At 40.0% G+C, this 12466-nt stretch overlaps 1 protein-coding gene across 1 annotated transcript in view; it reads left to right on the plus strand.

The window, feature by feature from the left end:
- NDST4 (N-deacetylase and N-sulfotransferase 4) overlaps window positions 1-12466 on the plus strand; it is an 84693-nt gene that overhangs the window by 46624 nt on the left and 25603 nt on the right. Inside the window, exon 5 of the mRNA XM_050895900.1 lies at window positions 293-421. Within this exon, the coding sequence (XP_050751857.1) occupies window positions 293-421 (129 nt within the window). The remainder of the gene's footprint in view (window positions 1-292; window positions 422-12466) is intronic.

Genomic DNA, 12466 nt, shown 5'->3' on the forward strand with positions numbered 1-12466 from the left:
CTTATTACGAGTGTATGAGCTGAATAAAACGGTCTGCATGAAAGCTCAGCACACGTGTGTCGCAGCTTTTCAGAGCTGGCATCTGGAAATCTCCGTATCTGCAGGACCATGCTTCCTTACCACAAGAGTACAGGAGGCACAAAGGAGCCGACAAATAAACACGCCAGAGCACAGAGGCAGAAAAGGTTGCAGTTTTGTTTCTTTGAGTTGCTGGAGGGATTCGGGTGGCTGCACCAGGGTAAGTTTGCAGAAAGAAGTTAATGTCACAACAGCTCTGTTATTTTGTTCTCAGGTGCTCCCTCGACAGACCTGTGGCCTTTTCACTCATACTATTTTTTACAAGGAATATCCTGGGGGTCCTCAGGAGCTGGACAAAAGTATCCGAGGAGGTGAACTCTTCCTCACCATTCTCCTGAATCCCGTAGGTACCTTCTTTTGCTATTTTTTGGACACGCTGACTAATGGGGAGGAGGAAGGGAGGAAGGGAAGGAGATGAGTTTCCTTTGATCTTGTTTGGGAAATAAAAATCAAGACCACTTGCTCAGAGGTAACAAGCAGTTTAAGAGGAAAGAAGCAAAATGTCTTCTGCTAATTTCTAACTACAACTGTATGCAACAAGTTACTGGAAAATGCACTAATTTCAGCTCCATACTGTTTCCGAACCTGAAGCCGGGTCCCCATGAGACAAGAGTGCGCTGACTTGTCTAACTGAGACTGAATGAAACTAGTGAGGGTAGAGAAAACTGCATGATCTTATTCCGCTTTTCCTTTTTTCCATAAGCTTGGCTCCTCAGGCACTCCTGATACAGCTTGATGGAAACACCAGGACTCAGGCCTGATATCATTCCCCCCCCACCAGCTCTTAAAAATAGGTTTTGTGCAGCTAAAAAATACCACAAGCAGTATACAGCCTTCTAATGAACATTTTTGCTTTGCTCAGTGCTGCATTTCTTTTTCTCTGTCAACATTACATGAACCATAAACTACATATATGTATGTGTGCACTTACAAACAACCTACATATGTATAAACACACACATATACATGGTTTAATCAAAAGTGCCACAGACTTCAAGGATGAATTGCAGAGCTATCACACAATTTTGTCTCTCAACTAATAAAGCGGTCTGAACTGCGCTGTGCTAATATACACATGCACACACACATATGACAACATGATGTAGGTGAGTGCATAGGTGTGATTGGGCTTACCAAGGGTCAAGGAGGAAAGCTACGTGACTGCAAATGCTATATTTTGAAGTCACAGTTATCTTGCCTGTGAATAACAGTCTGGTGCCACTTAAGACAGCAGCCTAGATGTGGAAGGAGGAAGGACAAGAACAACAACAAAAAAAATCATATATCAACTATTTTTTCGCCATTGTCCTCCCTTCTTCCTGTTCCACCCAAACAAGCTATACTACTGACAAGATAAATGTCTTCTGTCTTGCCAGGTGGCCTAATTTTCAGTGGTTTTAAATTGTAGTACTCATTGACTTCTCTGCAGAGTTGAAGAAACTTCAGGTGGAGCTAACTTTCAAATCCAAGTCACTTATTTAGAGACCTAAATATAGATTTTGGTATTATATAATTAGATGCTTGTAGCTGCAAATTTTGGCTGGGGAGCTAAGTTTGTGTCTGAGTCAAAGATTCAGTGGGCTTAAAGAAATGGGTCATTTCTATTAGGAATTTTTCTGTACCATACACGACACCTAATTTGAGAATAAAAAATATCCCTGTTCTTTATCCTGTCTCTCCATTACCTGCAGTTCTCTCAGGCTGGCTTTTCTTCCCATAGTTTCCTTAAGTGTAACTTGGCTCATCACTGTCTTGGGATGCTGCTGGAATTTATCCTTAGCTTTATCATACTTTGATCAATACCTGTGCATCTTTCACTTATCTGAAGATTTCCTCAGATTTAGGCAGTGCAGCAGTCTGTAGCAGAGTATGTTTTTACTCCACAAGAGATGCTTAGAATTGCCCCAATTCCTCAGTCAATCACCATGTCCAAGCCTGTGAGCATGCTCAGGCCACGCTGACTTCCTCCCCTACAGCTCGCCTTTTCCTTAGTTTCAGGTTTTTCTTTATTACTGACAGCAAATAAGCAAAAAGGCACAAGCTCACAGTTGCTTATTAGAAATTTCAGCCTTTGGATCTTTTAAATGATTGCATCCAAATGTTCTTTCCAAAGACAGGCTGAGGCTATGGGGAAGGGCAGCTCTTCAACTAGTCTAAAAATTATTTTAAAGGCTATTATTGAACTCTGAATTAAATCAGATAGGTCCACCCCACCATTTATTACACTCTCCATAATTCATTAGCCTGGGCTCTCCAGGCAGCTCCCAAGCAGGACCAACCTCAGAGATGCCGGAGCATCTTCCTCCTGGGAGCTCTAACACCCCCAGCTGCTTGCACCGGCCCTGCACGAGGTTTCCCCCAGCCAGGTCCAATTGCTTCCCCCAGGAAAGGACCAAATCCCTCCCTAGACAGGTCCTGCAGCACAGACGGGTGCTCCTGGTGCCCTGCTGAGCATGACATAAAGAATACTTGAGACAAGCAGTTCTACTGTCTGCCTTTTAGGTTTCAGGAGTGAAGCAGCAGAGACAGGACCTTTCCTAGGAAGGCAATATGTAATGGCAGGCAAAGCATTCCAGATTTAATCATGCATCTGTAATATTCATGAGAGAGTTAGAAAACCATCTTCCAAAGAAAAGGGGGGGGGAGGAAGATTTTCTTTTATTTTCTTCAGTACATGAAGTCATTGTTTTGACCAAGCTATGTTCCAATAACTTGAGAGTGCAATATATATTATTGGGTGACATTTGAAAAGGACAGCTTTTCTATACTGTTAATGTTTGATTCCCCCCTCCCACTTTTATGAGTTTCTATCTTTACCTCATCAAAACTGATATTTTACTGAGCTAAGCGACACAAGTGAAATATTGACATGCACTTCCCTAACTCTGAGTTAAGTATGAATCTGTTCCAATATAAGTGCTTATTTAGACAGGAAGAAATATAACTTAATCATGTGTGAGCTGAAGTAAGATATACCACAAAACCCCACCATCATTCAAGTCAGGTTGGTACACTACCCTATGAAATATGCACTGACTGAAAACAGTAAAAGCAAAAGCTAGCCTTATCTCAGAAGGAAATTGGTGTGAGTAGGAAACAAAATCATCTACATTCATATACCCTTTTTCTTTTTTTAAATACCAAGTCTGGACAGCACACGAACAAACAGGAGGACCTTTCTTTTATTCAGTGTAAGAGAAGGTACAGTGTTTTGGTGGTTAATTTGAAAAAGTTTACAGATTAGTATCTAAAATCTATGGTATCTTCTGAAAAGGATCAATAGAGTGCCTATTCCACTGGCCAATCACAAATTCAGTTGAATAAAAAAATATGCTTTGAATGTGATATGTTCTCCAATCTGGCAGCAGGGCATACTGGAATAGCAACAAGAGACTTCCCGTCTTATATCCTAGAAGCTTTTCACGCACATCCACTCATCAATAAGCTTCCTTAGTATTTGGATATTAACCTGTGCAGTTCAGGGCTTTACCAAGAGCACAGTTCAGGGGTTTACCACGAGCAGTACAGTGTAAACCAGCGCGTGCTCTCCAAATGGATTATGGAAAAGAACAACTGTCTGGAATGTAAAGGCTTTTTCAAAACCACAATTTAAAATTTTGTTGTTGTTGAGTCATATTGAATGAGAAGCCTAATGTAGTCCATGGACAGAAACCGTATTCATAAAATAAAATCCTAACCAGAATGCACTGTCCCCCCTAGCATGTAGGCTGCTTTACACATCATTGCAGTTATCCTACTTCAAGTTTTGCAGGAAAGGGATTGCCTGTACCATTGTTCATTTTTGCATTATTGACATTGTTTAAAAATATTTTTCATTCACTCTTTAAAAACACCAGCCAGACTCTTTCCTGGTGTGGAGGAGATTCGCAGAAATAGAGTAGCTCCTATTAATTCTACTGCCACGTGGTTGCACAAGTCTCCTGCTCACCGGGCTCTGGTCTCAAGCGAGCGTGCGAGATTGCCACCGGCATTAGCGTGAGTTATGTGCACACAGTGAGGGGAAAGGGGCACCCCTCCGCATGGGCAGTGCGCTCTTCTGGAGGGTGAAGATGGTCTAAAACTATTTCTGCTTGCAGAAAGAGAACGTACGTATGTGCGCTCTCACAGTGCTGCCAGGCTACCATGACAACTGAAGTTACATACAAATTAGGTGTGTTATTACCATAAAAGATCATACTCCGGAGTCCAAGGTTGGGTTAGAAATCTCCTTATGCAGCTAGTTATCTGCCCTGTGGTGCACGGTGTCATTCACTACCCCCGCCTGGTTCAAAAAGCACAGGGGCAACAACAAAAAAAACAAACAAACAAAGGAATATCTGCTTTCGCAGAGCCCTTTCTAAAACTACAGCAGACGATCATTTTGTTATCATTTTATGAGGTGCCTTCTTGATCACCAAGTAGGTTAGACGTGAGAAGAGGGTTTCTGAGCAAGTTTGTTTGTGATTGTAGCCTGTCTGTCTCATTTCTGTGGGTTTTTTTTGTTCCCTTCGCCAGTTTTTACATTGGTATGTTTCTATAGATGAGCCTCACAATAGTTGGGCAACAATTCCAAGTTAGTTGTGATATATAACAACATTTTGGCTTTAGATGCTTGAAAATCTAGATGTTTTCTCTATAAAAACAAACCAATCCATAAATAATTGTTAATATACTTTTTAAACCAAGAATAAAGTGAGCTCTGCAGTTCAATGACATCTTCCCAAAGCAGCTATGGTAAGGGCTGGTCTCCCACACATTGCACAAGTGTCTGTTTGCTCCTGGCTTCTCTTTTGGAGGCAGCTACCTAGTTTCCTCCAAATCAAAACCCTGGACCTGGGTTTTGAGGACGATTTACTTTAGGGACTGTTCCCAAAAGCCAGTTTGGACAAGGATGCATTGGCTTTGGCTCTCTGCAGACCTCCAACACCATTCCCAGCAGGCTTTCAATCCTCACATCTTCCCACTCTTCTGCTCTATTTCCTTGAGTGTGCAACACACATTACCGGTGTCATACATAAAAATATCCCTCTAAAGCAACAACATAGTTCTCGCACTATTTCAGACACTTACAAAACAGACGTACAAAATAATTGTTATATTTTTGAGCCATATATGCAGAAACACTGTGTGGTGGGAGCAATGTAGGCATGAGCGTACTCCATGAGCGGATACATAGGAGCAGCACGCTCCACTTCTCATACTCCCACCTACACACAAAGCTTCGCTGCTGTAAGGCATCTCCTACCGCTGCATGGAAATGACCGAAGCTGTTGGAGCACTAAAACCAAAAAACTTCTCTCACTTTCAGTTTGCCTTGTTGAAGAGACATGTAGGTCAATCTATCGCTTATTAAGAAGCAGACTAACAACACTAGCTAAAAAAGTGCAAAGAGGTGCTGCACAGTTTGGCCCCTCTTTCCCTTCACCATCCCACACCAGCTTCCTTGCTCGATTCACCAGCTTCCTTGCTTCACCTTCCTGGTCCAACAGTTGCCCCTTTACACCAACCAGTACTATATATATTCACTAGTTAAGGAGGACAAGAGTACAGCTGAGAATAGTTCAGTTCATGTCCACAGTTATTTTGAGGCAAGGCTTCCAGAAGTGAAAAGCCATACTTTACTCTCCAGTAAACAGAATTATTACAGGTTGCCCACATACACACACTTCAAGACAGTCTTTTTCAGACTGTTTCAAATTTCAGAAATAATCACAGTGCCTTGATTAAAATCGGCACACCACCACCTTTTGCTGTGGATTACAGCTCTTTAGCTGTCTAAAAACAAACTAAAAGTCAGCTATTTCTGGCCTTCTAACTTAAGATATCAGAGGCAAAGAAACAGAAACCTGAAAGTCTGTGAATAAGCAGTGACACAAGCTGTTCTGAAGAGACGCAGATGCACGATAAGTGGATGAATAAACTTTAGCATGAATAGCAGCCCAAGCACATAAGAACTAAAGTCAACATCAACTTCCAGGAGGAAGCTGCCTGCTTTTCAACCCTATAACCACCGACCTAATGCTCTCTCTGCATTGGCATCGATACATTGAACAGGTCAATCGCATCTAACTGAAACAGCCTCCAGCAGAGTTAAAAAACAAGTAATAGATCATGGTTCTTTTCATTGCATGGGCATAGCAACTGCACTATGATCCTGCTTTGTTCCGGAAAATGCCTCGCCTGGATGATGTAGACCAGGGTTTCCAGACACAAAGCAGTGACTTGATTTGTAGTTGTGTTTTTAACAGGACTTCAGCAGTGAAGATGTGTTGTAAAAGATAGCACAGAGAAGTTCATGTTTCCCTAGGCTGTTACGACATCCACTTATAATCTTTTATCCCATCCCCCCAAACAAGTGCAAGTAGGAACACAACTTAAATAATCAAGTTTTGATTAAACATTTTTTCAATTAGTTTGATTACTGAAGCACATTTCAAGAATAATTAAATGTGGGGAAGCAAATTTACTGAGAAGGAATAATGTATCAGATAGATAGGAAGAATTTATTTACAACTAATTTAAGGTCAGACTGCAACTCTCTTAATGATAATGGCGAGCAGTAACATTGACATTGCAGTACATTGACTGCAACACTATTTCTTCTGTGAGTATATATTCCATGTACTTCACATGTGAGAAGTTCACAAAGTGGCCTCGGCAGGGAGCACATGGGAGATGAGATAATGAAGTTTTTGCATGAGGTAAGGAACCTGCAACTAAATCTTGAAAAAGGCAAGAACTGAGTATCTGCTAGCCTTTCCTAACTTCAAAACATGCCACCAATGAAGGCTACTGGCAAATTCTCTTTTCTCCCCTCCTGAGCCTTGACAAGCAAGTGGTTTACAGAAACCCTATCCATTGCTCAGGTTGGAGCCAGCAATTTCAGCAAATGTATTACAAATAAATATTAAGTTCATATACCAAAAATGTTTGCACTTCCATGAAGCAATACCACATAGATGGTTAAATTAGAAAATGCCCAGGTGACATCGCATTAGGATAAAGAGTTGGCAGAGGGATTGTCAAGGGGATCTTCCGATGGATTTTTTTTTTCCAGATGGCTTCTGCTGAATACTCTGTGGCTCAGAGAGAGATTTTCACTTTCTAATTTATGAATCCTAAAGATGAGTCATGTCTGGCAGAGATGATTTAGTAGTATGCAGAGGAGGGATAAATTCCACCAAGACAGACAGAAATCAAACCAACTTTCCTTTGAGTTTTAATGAGGGTTACAAGAATCCCAGCCAGACCTTTCCAGGATCCAGCTAATGCAGAAGGCTGCTCAAGCCTAGAGTTTGGGGTACTTATTCTTTGCATAAACACTTCAAAGCAAAGCTCATTAAAGTCAGTGGAAAAAGTCTCAGCGAACAGACTGGGTTTGAAATAAACCTAAATAGTGCAGCTCTTTCAAAAGGTATCAGTCTAGCTCCTCTCTGAAGGGTTTTGTTCATTTGGAGGCTTAGAACAATAACAAGGAGCTTCAGATGTATTTACAAATACGAAATACACATACAGTTTGGGACAGAAAATGAGACATTACTATGCTCTTGGAGTTTTCCTTTACTATTTGATACTAGAAAAGCAATGAAACATACAACTATTTTTTTTTCTCCCTTGCCAGACCAAAGCTAGATGTTCAATCAGTGTTATGTTATTATCACTATCAGTGTTATTTACTTTGTGGTTTGACAAACAACATCAAAAATGAGTTATTCACTAAATCTTAATTAGGACAGAACTCCTAAAAGTCATAGCATCAGCACTTCCATGTCACTAGTGAAAATAAAGCAGCAAAACCACCACAATCAGTAGAAATAAACAAGGGAAGAGGAAAAAAAAAAAGAAAAAGACATCCAAAACTTCAATCAATCAAAAATGTAAAAAAAGTTTTACAAGACTGCTTTTGTGCCTAATCTAATTTTGATAGTAAAATAAAACTTTTTGCAAGACTAAGATTCTTACCACGGTGCTGTGACAGCACGTATGTCTGTATAAATTGTAGTTAGATCTTAAAACAAGAAAGTACATTACTACTCAAAGTACATTGCTACTCAAGATACATCTTCCAAGCCAGGAACTTAATACCAAAGAGCATCAGACAAGAAGAATACCACATCCTTAACCTGAATATAACACTACCCAGCTACATAAATGTGATAGAAAATTCTCTGGCTCTGACCAGCATTGTAGCAACCCGATCCCTTGTGAAAAAATATTTAGGTTTTCTGCAGGTGTACAGCATTCCACTGCTTCAACAGAAAAAACAAAGTCAACTTAAGACTTTTTAAAATTTATTTACTTTTTAAGCCATTTCAAACAGCATAATTTCCTTTTCTCTCTTCCTAAACCTTGCCAATTCTTTACAACCTTTTTGCAGTGCTTTGAGATGCTTCCAAAGATTTTTTTTTTTAAATGTTTGCTTCATTGGGTTACATAACTATAAAAAAAAAATCTATGGCATTTCAAGGAGTTCAACGTTTCAGACATTTTCAGCATTTTTTTAATTCTACTTCTCATTATTTACTTAGCTTAATTGCCCTTTGGAATAACTTTATCCATTCCCAGAATATATTTGTAAAATCCCCCTTCCTCTTTGTTCACTTCACCAGCACTGTGCCATATTCCTTTTCTCCCCCCCCCCCCCCTTTTTTTTTTTAAATACCTTCCCATCAAACATTAACCAACTTTACATGCACTTCTGTCTTTGACATACTCGGTAGAGAAAGACAAGTTAACTGGCATTAAAATCAACCTGCGTTAAGGTACCTTCACTCTTTTGAAAGAGAGCTTTGGTATGAAAGCTGTGACGTGCCAGTCAGAGCAACATATTTTCTAAGGCACACTCACGGTCACATCATCTGCTATCATGAACAAACAGGGAGCATGAGGTGGAGCGAGCAAATGGGATGAACAGAGCAAATCCCTTGCTTTGCTTCAAAATGTAAACCATGAAAATTTGTAATTAAAAAAAGTTCATAAGATACAGTTCCCAAACTGAAATACTTTCAGCAGCAAAAAGCAGGTTTCTCATAAGAAAAGTTAGGGAACTCCATTGGAGTTTAAATTTAAGGAGGATTTTCCACATCCAAATGTCAGGCTCAAAACTAAGTGGGTTCAGTCCATGTTCTCTGACCGTTGCCCTTCATTCAGTCTCCTGAGAAATGCTCTGACATATTTAAAGCATGCTTTTACAAATTGTTCTATATATCACATCTTCAGCATCTGCAAGGTCTTCCAGTATCTGTTTTCCAGTTCGTCTCCTTTACTCCCCTGCTTCACAGATGTTAAAGAACAGTCATAAACATTTAACAGCCAAGATAAGCTAATAAATACAGCCCTAAATATTATCGCCCCTACAAACAAGAGCTAGAGAGTCATTTCTCCTAAAAAAAAAAAAAAACCTCTTTAAACCAGAGAGCTTTTTAAGCCAGCAAGTGACAGCACAAAAGGCACCTCAGTCAAACACTAAAGCAAAAATAAGTGCATCAGGCTTTGAGAAGAACCAGCAAGACCCACTCGCTCAGTTGAGTAGTCAGTTAATTGGATTTATTTGCCACTCTGGTGCATGTTTTTCTCATTATCTGGTCACCTTGAAAAGCTAATGGATAACCCTCGATACTGCCACCCCCTTTCCTGCAGCACCCTTCCTATTTTCTGCTCTGCTCTAGCCCCATTTCAGGTCTGCAGCCACCAACCCCTTCTGAGACACAATGTCAAGTTAACACTGAAACCAAAGCAGTTGTAGACCATGCTGTGTGGGCAAGAGCAAAGTTTCTTGTGAAGTACGACCCAATCTTTGGCCACATTGATACAGTGGAAAAGCTTGTATGAGACCCCCACCATCTCAAGACATTTCCATCTCTGTCCTGGTCACGGCTGAACATAGTGAATTAACATTTTCTGTAGCCTGAACTGAGAAGGTCAGATGTTCCTAGAGAGGTGGTTAAACTGAAGATGTCTACCCAGTATCGGATTGTTACTTATATCCAGTGTCTTAATTCATGAGATGCTTCTCTTTTCCTATTCTTCCTTCCTTCTCCTCCCTGTTACACACATTAACTTGGCCGGGCTAATTCTTCCTTTCCCCTTCACGTGGGGTGTTTTAATTCAGCCTCCCGCTGTTTCCTTTTCACAGTCCCACCATAAAAAACTTGCACAGACCATTCCTGTATTTTATTTATTTATATATACATATAAAAATCTCTTTACTCTAGATTTATACCTGCATCACCACATAGTATCTAGAGACTTATGCTTAACCTGCACAAAACGTTTTTTTGTCCGCAAAGCCAACAAGGTATAAGGTATATTTGCAACTTACCGATCAAGCCATTTTTAAAGTTAAAAAAAGAAAAGTAGCAGAAAAAGGGAAAAGTTAAACATTTTTAAAACTCCTCTTCCTACTTCAAACATCCCTAAGAAGCTTTAACCTGAGATGAAATGTGGCATATGAATTTCAGGAAGATTAGCTTATTTTGCAGGAATTTGGTTGTCAAGAGTGAAATCAGACTTGTGATTGAAAGGTAACTTTGAACTCAACTCAGGAGACGCTACAGACAGTCCATAATAAGGTACATTATTATTCTAACTTTGAACAAGGTGTGATCACACATTGCAGAAATAGGCAAATTCTTTGTAAGTGTCATGGGACGCTTTTAATTTTGAAGGCCACTTAAATGCATTTACATTTTTAAACTCTCACCGTAACTAAAGGGTTATTGTTCATTTCCAGTCTGTTAGATCTAGATTCTGCATGTCCCGCATGTGCCATACTTCGAACATTTTGTTCTTGTTTCCTGCTCTCACTCATCACAAAAACAGATGAGAATCACACGTTATTGCTTCAGAACATTAAAAGTAAATGCAGAGAGGGGTTAATTTATACCTTCCACAAGAGATCTGGGAGTGTTATAATGAAACATCTGGAGTGTTAATAGTATCTTTCTTTTTATTTGCTTTGTTTCTCTGAGCATAGCTGTAGAAAGAATAAAAAATAACCTTGGGCATTGTAAGAAATACGCTGCAATCCAAAAGTAATTCATAATGCAGTTCTACTAAGGGCCCTGTGAATAGAACATCTCAGCATATTTCAGGAACAGGAAAAAGCAAGCAAGCAAGCAACCTCCCCACTACAAAAATGTCAATACTTGTTGAGCCATAATTAGCAGGCTACTGCCTACAGGGACAGGCATGTCCCTCTCCAACACGGCAACAGGGATATGTTCGTTCTACCAAATTAAAAGGGAGTTTTGTTATTAACCAGCTACATCAGAATTTGTCTTAATGGTCACAAGCATACCAAATCAAATGAAAAGAGAGAGCGAGCTGGGCCTTATTCTTCTTTGTACAGGGGCCCGTTAACCTGCCAGGACAATGTAAGGAACCGTTTTACTACATTAAGTGAACGTTACAGTGAAGCACAAGAGAGTGGCCAGACGCTTGTCCCTGTAGAGAGGACCATGGGGTTGCCACGGGCATCCCAGCCAGAGCTGCCTGGGAAGGCAGTATAACTGCAGGATGTAGTCATCAGCTTTTGCCTGAGGAAGAGGGTAGTATCTCTTCTTTATTCAGAAAAATACTTACATCCCATGCACGTTTAGCATCGTAAACACTTCTGTTTTCTTCCTGCCACAGCACGTATTAAGGTTCAATACAACCAGCATATATTTGTTTTGAAAGACAGCACGCTACAAAAGTGCCTGTATCTACAGCACAACCACCCCTTCCCCTAAAGATATTTCCTTTTGCAACTAGAAGTCCTGTAAGCACTGATAACATGATAGAAATATTATAACAACAACATAAAAGTTGAAGCCACTTTTATCTTCCAACTCCAGGTGTATGATTAAATCCACTCCAACCTTGCTCAGGCTTTTGAATCTTTTTTCCCCTTTTGTAAATCATTCTTTTTTCCTTCATCCCACATGGCTACCCCAGCTGCAAAGAGCTGGTATACAAAAATATTATCCCATGGAAACTCAAGCCTGCAGCCCCATATTTAGAAACTAATTAGCTTGAAGCTTGGCATGAAGAAAATATTTCAAGGGTAACACATCTCCTTTCTTTCTTTCTGATACTAAGCTGATACTCCACACCATGCGTTTTGGTACTTTATCAGAATTACTTCCCAGCAAGTTAGGTGATGGCAGAAATAGTAATAAATGACTGTGTGTCAACAAGAGGGTTATTGGGTAAAGAGAAAAAGAATCTGTTACCTTCAAGCACACACCATACGATAATTTATTAAAGTGTCAGGAGCAAGCCTTTAAGGTAAAAATGAGCTGACTCAGAATTCTCTGATTACTGAAAATGAATCCTTAATAGAAGTAAATGGACAAGAACACAATTTCCTTGCTGTGTTCGCCATTCAAAATTAATTGGAAAATGG

This window comes from Gymnogyps californianus, chromosome 4 (genome assembly GCF_018139145.2).
Source record: "Gymnogyps californianus isolate 813 chromosome 4, ASM1813914v2, whole genome shotgun sequence".
Lineage (NCBI taxonomy): Eukaryota > Metazoa > Chordata > Aves > Accipitriformes > Cathartidae > Gymnogyps > Gymnogyps californianus.